Below are 13,760 nucleotides of genomic sequence, written 5' to 3'. Positions count from 1 at the left end.
AGGATTAGAGACTGAGATAGCGCAGTGAAACGGTGGCTCGGGGGACCACTGGTGGTGCCTCACAGCTCCTGAGCTGCAGGTTCAGATTTGTACTGTGTGGCATTTAGATGTTCGCTCCATCTCCCTGTGGGAGTAAATGTAAATGTGTCCTCCTGCTGTGGTTTCCTCCCACAGTCCAAATATGAGTGTTTCAGATGAGTCGGTGGCTCATTTTCTCAATGCGTGTGTTACATTGCTCTCCTGCAGACATGGGAGAATGATTGTAGGGAGTTTAGTGTAGTGTATCAGCTAAGAAGAAACAAATTGTTCTTGTCTAATTGTGATGATTTACTTCCAGTGGGATTTCAGTGTCTCTGTCACTAAATTGGTGTTTGTGTGCTGCTGTGTCCTCGTGCAGTTTTTGTTGGGACTAGTAAAGTTCCCGTGTAATATGGAAAATACGCTTTCAGCTATGAACACATTTAATAGGGCAGATTTCAAGCAAATCTGATAGCAGCTTCATGCACAGAAAATATGCAACAATGTATGTGCTTTCAAAAAAAATCAGATTTATTAATGTATTTTGTGCATCACCGCACTGACGTTTACTACATGCTTATTAAATCAGTCTTTCCAACCTTCCGGTTTCCAGTGTCTCCAGAGGTGACAGTGAGCAACCTGTAGAAGGTGCTATTGCAGTTCCGATGACAGGAGTACAGCAAATACAGTATTTCACTCAACTTCTCTGTTTTCTTATGATTTTGTTTCACTGTGCAGTCTGAAATATGTGTTTACTGGTTGTGCTTTTTGTACAAATAGACCAGAGACCCCAAAACTAACATTTGTGCTGCCTTATTTATTCTCGTAAATTCACATAAGTTTTAATCCTGCTCTTCCCAAGCACATCGGTAAATTACACTGTCACTTTAAGCATTCTCATTCTGAGTTCTCTGACTGTCAGCTGGCATTATTGTTATTACTGTTACCATTATTTATTGCTATTGCTGTTGAACTACTCACTGTCATTGTTGTTGTTTTCTTTGTGCAGGAGTTCTATTGTCTCTGTCTTTGTCCATAGTCTGTGGAGGAGCATTCAGGAAGAATTTCATGATACTTGTACATGGTACTTGTGCCTATGACAATAAACTTGAACTTGAATCCAATGTATTGTTCCCATACTTTGTTCATCTGTGGGAATTATGTTACCAAAGAGGAGAACTCAAAGGTTGGGATCTGGTCATGGAAACAGTAAAAAGCAGCAGAAAATGTCTTCTGACAAATACATATACAGTATGAAAACATACTAATTTTCCTAACTGCTTCTTCAGCTTGGGGTTGCTGTTGTCCGGAGCCTATCCCAGAATCCCAGATAGGCAGGGTGCGAGGCTAGTTAGAATGCAGCCTGGATGGGCCAGCATCCCATCACAAGGTAGTCCCACAAACAAAGCTTGGAATTGCCAGTTCACTCTTTGAACTGTTGGAGGAAACAGACGGCAACACTGGGAAAACAGGCAAACTCCACGCAGACTGACCCAGACTGGGACCTGTGTCCATGCAGCCCAGGTGCTCTGAGGAAGCAGTACTACCTGCTGGGCCACCATGCAGCTCTATTAAAAAATGGGCTACAGTGAAAAGGGAACTCTGGTCTGGCTGAAAATTTCAGTCTGGTAGGGACCTAGGATTATGTAGTGGTTAACGCTCTCACCCTGCAATTGAAAGGCTTGGGTTCAAATCCCATTTCCTGTAGTACCCTTGATCAAGGTACGTGCCCAGAATTGATAAGTGGAAATTACCCTGCTGTATAAGAGGAACAGCTGGTAGCATAGTGGTTAGAACTGCTGTCTTTGGACCCACAGGTTTGAGCCCCACTGCTGGCTATAGTCCTCTTGAGCAAGGTACTTACCCTAAGTTACTCTAGTAAAATTACCCTGCCTTAAGGGGTAAATAATTGTAAGTTGCTTTGGAGGAAAAACATCAGCTAAATGTATAGAAGGGGTTAAGTCGTGTACAACCCTCACACTATATTTCCCTTTAGAGAGTTAGATAAATGAATAAATTGTAATCGATCAAACCTCCTTGTTTTCCTGAACCGCTAGGCACGAGCATAGCGCCCCATCGCACCTGGGTGACACACCTGTAGGAGTCTCGGTGGGCTGCGCGGACCCCCCACTGCGCATGCGCGTCCCTCGAGCTCCACCGTCATGGCGGAGGCAGGCGCGAGCAGGATGTGAGGCGCGCCGACGGGACTGAAGGCAGCTGGAGACCGATTCCTGACGCACGTGACATACCTGGAACACCTGAAATTGTCACACTTGTGTATCTGAGAGAGAGAGAGCGAGAGCGAGAGCGGGACCGCAGTATTTGTGCGTGTGGCATCGGAGCGCTTCAGTCTCAGCAGCTGCCTGGTGGTGGTGGCGGCTGGGTCACACCTGGACACCTAATTTTAATGGCTTTCAGAGACAAAAGTGACGGAACCGGAGTTTTGTCAATAGAGGACGGCGGTTTTTAAAAAGTTTTTATTATTTTTCATTTGCTTTTACTGGAAAAGAGCGCAAGCAGCCCGCACCTGCACGCTTTGCGGTGCTCTTCGAAACGCCGGCAAACTTTGCCAAGACCAGACGCAGACGCGGGAGCCGCACAGTTAGTTCAGCCTCACACGGGTTGTACTCGGTTTGTTTCCCGGCACCGGGGCCCCTTCGCTTCAGGTAGACAGTGACACGCAGGACTCAGGAGACACCCGCGGCGCCGCAGCAAACCGCTCTTCTCATAATGGAGGAAGCTGGAGGAGAGTCTGCTCCTCCGTGTCGGAGCGCCGGCGGAGCGCGGCAGGAGGACGGGGGGACGTCGGTCCCGATGGAGACGGGTGTCGGGGATGCTCATGCTGCGGTGTCTCTCAGTCCCGGAGTTCCCATCCGCGGAATCAAGATGAAATTTGCCGTCCTTCGCGGTTTGGTGGAAGCTGGAGAAGTTCCTGACAAGGATCTAGTGGAGACCGTCTTCAGTCTGGTGAGATTTAGTATTTTTGAAGCGCTCGTACTGACACACTACTACTAGTATTCCCGGAGGAGACGGAACAAGAAGAAGGAGGAGAACGTGTGTGTGTCGCAGCCCCTGTCCTCCCTCAGACACACACACACACACACACACACACACACACAGTGACACACAGAGCCGCCTCAAGCGGCAGCATCACTGCGGCGCGCGGGAGCAGGCAGCGCGCTCTCAACAACGGGCGGGAACTGTGGCGCGCTGAGCGCGTGCCGCACTGAGCTCCTTCGGCTTCAAAGGCGTTACGCTCTGCGGCGGCTAAATGACGTGGTACGGCGAAAGAAGCACGCGCTGGCCTTAGCTTACTGAAGTCACGAGCCCGGTAAATTCATGGCGAGAGATGCTCTCTGCTCTTCGGCCATCTCATGATCTGTCCCGCTGCCGCCTAGTTCTTCTGCAAGGCTGCTGTGTTCTGGCTGAGTAGAGTTGTACTTCTCTTTGGTGTTGCTCTGGAACCACTTAGACACATGTGTACCACGGTAACCGCCTCCAGGGATAACAGGTGACGTACTGGCTAAGGAGACGGACCTGCTGTGTAACCTGAAGGCTGTTGCTTCAAGCCCCACTCCTCCCTTCAGCAAGGTCAAGGTGCTTGTCCCACCTTGCTCCAGTTAAATTGTATAAATGGCTCAAATTCTCAAAGTCATTTCAGATACAAGTATCAGCTAAGCAATGAAATAATATGAATAGGGTTTTCGTAGTGTTTCTTCTTCTCTCACAGGTCTTCTCCTGTGTCTCGTGAAATTTGGGGGTGGATGCGCTACAGACCTAGTGCACGCCTAGGCCCGGACCTCTCGCACTCCTGTCCCACGAGTATAAATAAAACTGGGCGAGAAGCGCGTCCTCGCAGCCTACAGTCACAGTTCGCTTCGCCCCTTAGGGGGGGGATGCTGTGGGACGTGGCAGTAAGGTTCAGAGCAGAAAGGCACTGTGTGTGTGTGTGTGTGTGTGTGTGTGTGTGTGTGTGTGAGAGAGGTTCCCCCCTTTTCCAAAAATAGACTGACACTTGTAATGAAAGAAGTGCATGAATGGCATCATTGTCAGCTTACAGTTATGTTTGTAACCTGCTTAAAACTGCCTGCCACTAATCACGAATTACACTTACACTAACCATAGTTTTGATTTGTGGTGAGTTACTTGTTACACGAGGGGGTGCGGTGGCACAGCGGGTTTGGCCTTTGCCTGCTCTTTGGTGGGTCTGGGGTTCGAGTCCCGCTTGGGGTGCCCTGTGATGGACTGCTGTCCCATCCTGGGTGTGTCCCCTCCTCCTCCAGCCTTGCACCCTGTTGCTGGGTTAGGCTCCGGTTTGCCGCGACCCCACTTGGGACAAGTGGTTTCACTCTGTGTGTGTGTGTGTGAGATGTATACTTGTTACACCTGTTCTTTTTGCTGTCCTTGGCTAAGTACATTTGTTTCATCCTGAGCATGACCTAATTTTGCACTAAAGTAAGCACCAATTAAGAATGTTTGAAATGCTATGGGACAAGCGGTTCAGAAGCTGTGTGTGTGTGGGGGGGGGGGGAATTGAAAAACACACACACACACACACACACACACACATTTTCAGAACCGCTTGTCCCTTACGGGGTCACGGGGAACCGGAGCCTACCCGGCAACACAGGGCGTAAGGCCAGAGGGGGAAGGGGACACACCCAGGACGGGACGCCAGTCCGCCGCAAGGCACCCCAAGTGGGACTTGAACCCCAGACCCACCGGACAGCAGGACTGCGGTCCAACCCACTGCGCCACCGCACCCCCCTAGAATTGAAAAACAGTCTGTTTCAAATATGATTACTCTTTTCCAACAGTGCATTGTGCAGTATGATTCCATTTCCTAATTCCACCGCATTACATAATTTTGTTGAAATTCTTTCTTTCCTGTGCTGCCGTACACTGTAAACTGATGTAATGCCACACCACATTTCCTAAAGGTTCTTTTGAAAAGCTGTGCAGAGCGTAGTCGGAGTAGGAACAGTTTCAGAATTGCACCAATAGAGATGTTGTTAACCGGAATTGATGCTGTGAAACGAAGCTGAAGCTGAAGCACTGGAGAGATGGTTCCTCTCCCCCATTCGTTGTCCACCCAGGGGGTGGCCCCCACTGCTCACTTTTTCTTGCCTGTGGCACTGTGTAGGGCATATGCTGAACTGCTGGACCTTCTGGGTGGGGGGTTGATGCCTGTCTTCCCAACGTGTCCCTCGCCGTCCCCTCCCTGCAGACCCCAGCTACTCCAGCTTGTGTCTGAATGCCGTCAGAGTCTGTGCACCGTGTCCCGCTGGACCCCGTTGGCTTAGCTTCAAGGCTTTCTGTCACCCACCATCCTGGTGTTTCCACAAACCCAGGGGGGTAAGATTTGGGGTGTACGATCACATTTAGAGTCAGAGGACAGATAACGTACAGTAGTGGCCTGAATGTGAGCTGTGATCTTGGGATTCAGCGGTTCATGTAAACATCACGTTAGTTTCAAATATGGTCTGAGCAGCACCCGTTGCCATCGTGCAAGGATTGCTCCATATTCTGCTCTTGATAGTGGGATTTTCAGTGTTGGCAGCCTGAACAATATTTCAAACAAATTCATAAGTGACAGAAGTTGCATTGTGTGATGTCGTCTGAACTGATCACACCCCCAGCTGTGGGCAAAGGTCTATGTTTCAGATCAACATTTCTGTATTCTACTACTATGGCATTTCACACCTGGGAGCTGAAGGTATTCTTTTAAATTGTGTTTTTCATATTAGGAAGACTTTTGTTCAGCATATATATAATATATATGTGTGTATGTACTTATTATACACACACACACACACACACACACACACACACACACACACACACACACACACATTTTGCTTAGCACATACATATAAATCATATATGATTTTATATTATATATGTAATTAGACAGGGGGCACGGTGGTGCGGTGGGTTGGACTGGGTCCTGCTCTCTGGTGGGTCTGGGGTTTGAGTCCTGCTTAGGGTGCCTTGCAATGGACTGGTGTCCCGTCCTGGGTGTGTCCCCTCCCCCTCCAGCCTTTCGCCCTGTGTTGCTGGGTTCGGCTCCGGCTCTCCGTGACCCCGTTTGGGACAAGTGGTTTCAGACAGTGTGTGTGATGTATATAATTATACATACACATTTTCAGAACCGCTCGTCCCATACGGGGTCACGGGGAACCGGAGCCTACCCGGCAACACAGGGCGATATATACTGTATATACAATTTTTTTTTTTTTAATAAATATAAATGTGTTGGAGGTGAGGAGTCTGCTAGGTCTGCACCAGTATCCTTAGGTCTCAGCAGTTGTTGCAGAGCTGTGGAACCAGCTCCTTTTGGTGTGTCCATCAAGGTTAATTGATTACATGGATGTCTGTCTTCTGCTTCCTACTTTTTTCTTTAAAAATACAGACCTTTATTTCACAACTAGGAGGTCAGACGTTATACACCAGTTTTTCCGAATGCTCGTACACACGGAGGCTGTTGATGCACAGGACTTAACGACCTCTGTGACTGCAGGACAGCTTTTCTAATCATAGTTCCATCATGTCCTCTGAGGTGCGTCAGTTGCGTTCTGGGGGAGAACTATCAATTTTTTCCCAATTTTATGTTGCAGAGTATCTCATAGTGTTAACATCACCATCTCAGAAGCAAAGGGGAGAAATATTTTTACGAATCTGTTTATGTTGTCGTTATTCTTTTGAGTTTCCAAGGAATCACAACCCCAGTGAGCCTTTTTTTTTTTTTTTTTATCTGAACCGATCAAGGTTTTCTAAGTGCCTCTGGGCTGCCCTTTTGGGATCTTGGCTCTTTTAACAAACTGATAAGCTGCACTTGTATAGGACTCCAGAATGATCTAGCATATTTGTAGTGTTTTGCTTAATAATTTCAAACCCAGCTATGATTTACAACTTAATAGTGCCACATGATACAGCAAAGTCTATCATTTTTCATTTGCTTATTTGCCTTATTATGTTTATATTATTGTATAATACAAAATATTTGTATTGGATTAACGGGGGCGTGGTGCCACGGTGGATTGGACCGGGTCCTGCTCTCCGGTGGGTTTGAGGTTCGAGTCCCGCTTGGGGTGTCTTGCGACGGACTGGCATCCCGTCCTGGGTGTGTCCTCTCCCCCCTCCAGCCTTGCGTCCTGTGTTGCTGGGTTGAGCTCCGGCTCCCCGCGACCCCATATGGGACAAGCGGTTTCAGATGGTGTGTGTATGTGTTTGTGTGTATATTGTATTATATCTATACCTCTGAGCAGGCTGCCATATTGGAAATGTTGCCATTACATTACCAAGTGTATTTGTTATGCATGTCAGTGACATCCTTACAGATCGAAGTAGTTAAAGACATGGGCTTGTAACCTGAGGGTTGCTGGTTCAAGTCCCCACCCTTGCTGATGTTGTACTGCCCTTGAGCAAGGTGGTGCTTCTTTTTGTAAAAATTTCCATGAGCATAAATGACACTAATACTGTGTGTCACTTCGGGTTAACGGTGTTCACCGAGCAACATGCAAATAAAATAGGAAAATAAACATTAAAGCGTATTAATTTCATGTTTCATTCCGAACGATTTGTTGTGTCAGTCATTGTGAAAGGCAGTTGTGCTGGTTGCATCAGCCGTGTAAGAGTTTCGTCTTGTGGGTGGCAAAGACTCCCTTCCATGGCGATGGTGCTGATGCTGATGAAATAATGAATTGAATTTGAATGTTGCCTCTGATAGCAGAACTTGCCAGGGAAAAAGGATATGTACCTGTTCCACCAGCACAGCAGTTTTTGAGCACAGCAGGGTGCCTCTACAGTGCTGCAGGCAGAACAGCACATGTCCTCAGCTGAGCCTGAGTTGGAGATGGAGAGGGAGGGAGATCTGCTCGTTCTAGAGTCACTGTACCAGGATTAGTGCTGTCGCGCACATTAACTGCGATACGCTTCTCTGTATCAGACAGAGGTGCACTCCGCAGCCGTGTAACAGCTGTGACTGGACGCTCTGTACGGAGATGAAGGACGTGGCCCAAATGGTCAGCCGCTGCTGCCGGTCCTCTCCTCGCCACGCATGACAATCGCGTGAAACAAATCATTTTAATATTCAGTAAACAAATTATACCCTACTGCGCCTTTGATTTATACCCAAGGTTTATAGAGTGAGGTTAAATTCCTCTTCATTATTTTTGTCTTCCTTCCAGCGATTGATTGTCTTCTTTTACAAATTCTTCTGCTGCTCTGACATTTGCATGCTGTCCTCAGGGTGAGACTCGCTGCCCCGTCTTGCTGTTCTGCTTGAACCGCTGGCCGATGGCAAGGCAACTCGTCACCGTTTTTGGAGCGCTTATTAACATTTACTCCCGCTTAACATTTGCTCTTAGCCCTCCCGCAGATGAGGAGTTTGTTTGACGCGAGGCAGCGGTTCTTGGTGCGAGAGAAAGAAACGTCTTTGGAAAGAAAGAAATGTTCTAATTGGAGGGGTTTTTGCTGTTGGGGCACTTTCTTGCAAACTATTAATATTCACTATTTTAGCACTGCCTGCATCTTTTTGTAAATTATTTAATATACAAACTTAGTCTGAGTGCATTTAGAAAGCGCGAATGCGTGCGTCAGCATGTCGAGGTGGTATTTGTATCTGACGCTGAAAGTCTTCCAATTACAGTCCTTCAGATGATGTCTCAAAGCTGCAGAAATGTGCAGAAGCAGAAAGAACATCGCCTGTTGAAATGGGCCTCTGCTGTTGTGTGGGAGCAGTGATCTTCTCGTGTGTGATTTTAATTTGCTGCCGTTATACAGTGTCCTTATCGGGTCTGAAACCTCATTGACCTCATTACCTAATCTTCACTTTCATGCCATCACCACTCTGGAATAGCAGGCCACGCCACAGGGAACCTTTATATCTGGGCTTATGTGGGGTGGAATTAAAGTGCTGCTGCCTCTGGTATCATTTTTAAAAATTTTATTTATTTATTGTGTTTTTTTTTTTTTGGTTTCCTAGACTGAAAGGTGTCCTTCGTATTAGTCACAGTGAGTGTTTCTGGCCTGTTGTGCTTATAAGGTTAGAGCTCCCTGTCCTGAAAGCAGTTTCACTTATTGTAGGAACTTATCATAAGTGCTGTTTGCTTATAATAATTATTTTGTTGAACTCTGAAAATAGACATGTGTGCAGCTGTGTTGAAAGGGCCACTTCCCGTTCAGTGAGTTTTTTTTATCGTGGTGATGTCGTCTGATAGCTGCTTCAGTGAAGTTGAGCTCATAAGCACTTGAACACGGTGCCTCTTTATCCTTTCTGATATAAAAAAAAGAGGTTCAGTATGTAATAACTAGTGTGACAATAGCTGCATGGCTCCTGCATACTGTAGGTCTCCTGTCATTTTTCATACACGATGTCTGTAGTGTAAGTACACTTATGTACTGCATGTCATTTTAAATGGCTCTGCAGAGGTCCTTAGGTTTTGGCCTCCTGAGTAGATGGTTCAAAGTCATTCCATTGAGTGTGATGCTGGGTGCCCAGAACAGGTTTTGCTCACACGCACATATACATATAGTGTGTGTGTGTGTGTGCGTGTGTGTGTGTGTGTGTGTGTGTGTGTGTGTGTGCGTGTGTGTGTGTGTGTGTGTGTGTGTGTGTGTATGTATGTGTGTATATATATATATATATATATATATATATACACACACACACACTTTATGTATGCATATGGGAACACAGGAAATGTTGAGTGTAAAATCTGGTTTGTTTGTCAGACCACAAGTTGTTGGCAATGCAGAGGCTCTCAGGAAATGAGTGCAACACAAGTAGTGCTGTGTCAGACAGCATTTTTTTAAAATCAAATGGAACCTTAATCACACGTTGATGTTTCATAGCTTGCTCAAGAGGTGCAGGCAAGTTCACACTGAAGTCTGCTAGCTATGCCTACCAGAGTGCAGAGTCTACAGTGTAGCACCAAATTCATCTATATTTGGGAGCTCCGGTGGACTTTACCTGCTGCTGTTTAATGTGGGCCATTCCAGTTGACCCCATGCCCACCTTAAGCTGTTGTGGACTGCCAGATGTGACCCTTCTGGGTGACCTTTAGGGTCATGCAGTAAAGCAAAGAGTGTTTGGTGGCACTGAAGCGCAGTGCAGGCTGTGTGTGTGTGTGTGAGAGAGAAATTAGTCACTGGCAGGGGTTCCTCCTTTCACCCTCTTCATTTCCAGGATGCTTGGTATCCTGCGCAATTCCTCCTGTGTCTCTGTGTTCACCATTGCAGAGCGGGCAGATGTGAAACGTGATGTGGTGCACCGGGGATCCACCCGCCCATGATAGTGTGACAAATGCACTCCCTCTCTGAACTGTGTAGCTTGAGCACATAGAAATCACACTCATGTGTCATGTTTTTCAGTTTGGGTCTAGGCACAGTAAGCAAGAAGTGCAGACAAATGGAGGCATCATGATGATGATGTCCTTTCCACAGGCTCTGCTTTTTCCATGCTTTGGACATTTCAAATTCATGTTTCATGGACAAAGCAGAAACACTTGACTGAGGCCACTTTTGATATGAATTGTCTCTGCATCATGGCAGCCTTAGCCCGCAGTGACCCTGATTATCCAGCTGTTTTATATGCCAGATTATCTGTGTCTTTGTCTCTTTTAACGAAATGTACTTTATGCACAGGAGCTGCACACTGTTACTATGCAGGAGATGTTTACACCCGGCAGGAAGGACACGCGGACCCCGCAGAATGTGCTGGAGAACATCGTGGACAGCACAGCTGGTGAATTGCAGGAAGCGGATATGACAGAACAATGGTGCAGGACAGGTCCCAGAAAGTCATATGGGGCAGCGATACTGTTTGTGGGGTTGCTTCCCACCTCAACCTTGTTTGAGCTCTGTGCCATCGGTTACCAGTTAGCTACCAGAGCCAGCTGGGGGTCTCAGCAAACAGAACAGTTTCCCGCCATTGGCAGTGCTCACTTCGTGGGAGGAAACGATTGGCTCCCAAGGGCCCCTTGACCTCTCTAGGGTCAGCAGTACAAGGTGACATTTAGCAGCAGTGTGTGTGTGTGTGTGAACGAGGGAGCTCCTGTTTTCAGCAGACTTTAACCACTATTAAAAGGCATAACCAGCTTTATGATGACAGCAAAGCAATTACTAACCTCAAACCACATAACACTGAACAGCATAAGAGACGTCAAACATTTCATACTGAGAACCTCTTACTACATAAAGGTGATCGAAGGGTTACTGGATCACTGGATGTTACCGATTTGTATTAAAAGAGCCACATGGGGAAACGGAGGCACATTGAGGCCCTTGTTGTGCCTCCTGCGCCTTCATGCTGCAATTCCACGAGTTCGCGGTTCTCTCAGCCATGTCCCCAAGGTGCAATGGTGTCTGCGGTCATCACCAGCTGTGTGTCAGTGATGCATTAACTTATTTAATGTTCAGGTTTCCTGGAGTCTCCTCATTCTTACTGTGTCAGTGAAGTCAGCGAAATATTAGCTGCTTCAACCGCGACACTGTTGTGCGTTTTCCCTTGTCGGGTGATTTCGGTGGGAATGTCAAAGGGTGGTTGCTTTGGGTCAATGACGGGGGAGTGGCTGCTGTCAACGCTCTGCTTTGGCTCATTCGCACCGTGTTTTTCAGAACCAGGAAGTGGATCAGGTGTCACTTTGGAGCACAACATCTGCACTTGTGTAAAATTGAGTGATTGTATGGAGTTGGAATGCAAAGCTGAACAAACTCTTTGTTATTGAACAAAAATGCATCTCATTTGCATACAGCCTGAAAGAATACTGTACAAAACCACAGATCAACTGCTTCTCTATGTTCTCATCATCCTGGGTGTCTTCCTCAGTTCACTGGACTGCAGAATGTGTCATAGAACAGCCCAGCTTTCTTAGCTTGGATTGGAGTTAAGACCTTTACGGGCCACTCTTGGCTGGTCCGCCGCAGCTCTGTGAGCTCAGATCTCCTGAGGCGAGTCGCCTAATGAGGCCTGATGCTGTTTCCCGGTGCCCACCGCCCTTCCGTCCCCGACGGACTGTTACTCCTTCCTCCGATAACAGCCCCGAGGCAGCGGAGAGGCTCTAAGAGCCCTGTTATGTCTCTCCTAGGAGAGATGGTTCAACTGAAATGTTTCCTGGTCTGCTGTCTGGTGGTTCGGCTGCCCGTGAGCCCTGCACAACGATAAACTACAAGTAAACGTGCACGTTGAAATCGCTCACTAATAATAAACGTGTTGAAGTCAATTGGAGGCGGTTCCCCCCATGTTGTTGCTTCGGTAAAATACTGTGGTTCACCTTGTGTCGCTTTCATAGGGATATTTTACAATGTTTCCCCGAAATTCTAAGCAACAAACCCGTTAAGGGTGACGTGTCCTTCACGTGTTAGGTCTCGGTAAAATGTGTGTCATGCTAAAGAGGATGGATTATCCAGAGACTGGTATGTTGAGGATGTGTGCCAAGCACAGAACAGCGTGTACTTTGGCTTCATTGATATGCATCCAGTATTGATGCTCAGAAGTGGAGTGTGGAGTGTTTGCACATGATCGGCGTAGGTATTAGTTACCGATGAATATAGGCACGCGCCACGACTCTGAGGAGACACGGGGCGAGTTCATGTGGCCGAATGCGTAACTGTTGCCGAAACACAGAGACATGGGGGTGCGGACGGTGCCGTCGTGTGTAATGTGTCTGTGTCGTTGTGGTGGGTATGGACGACGGATGGAAGCAGCAGTGGAGAATTGAAGTAGTTGGACCAAAAAGGTTTGTTTTCTTTTACTAAAAGGTAATCCTCAAAACACATTAACCCCCAACCAAGTACAAAACAAACATTAAGTTACAAGGAACATGAGGCCTATGCGCCATGGGCTTAACCTCTTGTATCAACATCAATGCATAGCTCTCCTGTTTACTGCATGAGAATCTGTCTACATAAGTTTGCATCACTTCACCCTCTCCACTAGTGCCCTAATACAAACTTATATAGCAGTAACTCCGCCCTTCTGGTTATACCATAACAGCCTCAACTATTCCAAAGTACATTTCCCCAAAAATTACATCCAACATAAATACTAAAACATACAAACAATACACAACATTTTCTACTATAAATATCCCTACGTTACGACTTATAAAAACATTTATCACACGACACAATAAAACACCCCTGCCTAGTTGGTTGTGCCCAAGGACTCCCACCTCGATATACCCCAAATAGTTCACTCCATCTGGTTTACAACACAGGGTACCAAACACAACAGAATACCAGACAGCTGCATGGTAAGGAAAAAGTCTACAGAAATGATCTTCTAAAAACAATAAATACATTCTCTCTCCACAACCAGTTACATATACCTGCCATACCTTTATAAAAGAAATATTATTAGTTAATGACAAACAGACAGATACCGGTAGGCCTTTCCCGGCACCCAATCTAGTTCAAACAAAAAGTGTTAAATGGAATACTAAACCAGAACACGCAATATAACAATACAAGGTGAAATGCATGTGACAGGCAACAACAGCAGCAAGGTTCAGCATTTCATTGATGGTACTTTGCCGGCATCTTACTGATTCCTTGCAACCAACTTGCCTGTCACAGCTCAGTCTGTGACAGTCGTTCTTCGGAGCAGTTATTTTCGGGGCCATGCTCCAAGCTGTGGGTCTAATTGCCTTTTCCGGAGCTGCCTGTTTACTGTGCTTCAGCGGGACCTGAGCCGGGCTGCTAGTTAAACTGATGAAACTGGAGGAAGTGATTGAAATGAG

At 46.8% G+C, this 13,760-nt stretch overlaps 1 protein-coding gene across 1 annotated transcript in view; it reads left to right on the top strand.

Annotated features, from left to right (window-relative positions):
• The first annotated feature begins 2,181 nt into the window (after positions 1 to 2,181).
• LOC108936707 (lipopolysaccharide-responsive and beige-like anchor protein) overlaps positions 2,182 to 13,760 on the top strand; it is a 141,267-nt gene continuing 129,688 nt past the window's right edge. The window contains exon 1 of the mRNA XM_029250163.1: positions 2,182 to 2,985. Within this exon, the coding sequence (XP_029105996.1) occupies positions 2,749 to 2,985 (237 nt within the window). The 5' untranslated portion in view covers positions 2,182 to 2,748. The remainder of the gene's footprint in view (positions 2,986 to 13,760) is intronic.

This window comes from Scleropages formosus, chromosome 3 (assembly GCF_900964775.1).
Source record: "Scleropages formosus chromosome 3, fSclFor1.1, whole genome shotgun sequence".
Classification (NCBI taxonomy): domain Eukaryota; kingdom Metazoa; phylum Chordata; class Actinopteri; order Osteoglossiformes; family Osteoglossidae; genus Scleropages; species Scleropages formosus.
The sequence above is the reverse complement of the archived record's forward strand: the minus strand, read 5'-3'. Positions and strand labels throughout refer to the sequence as shown.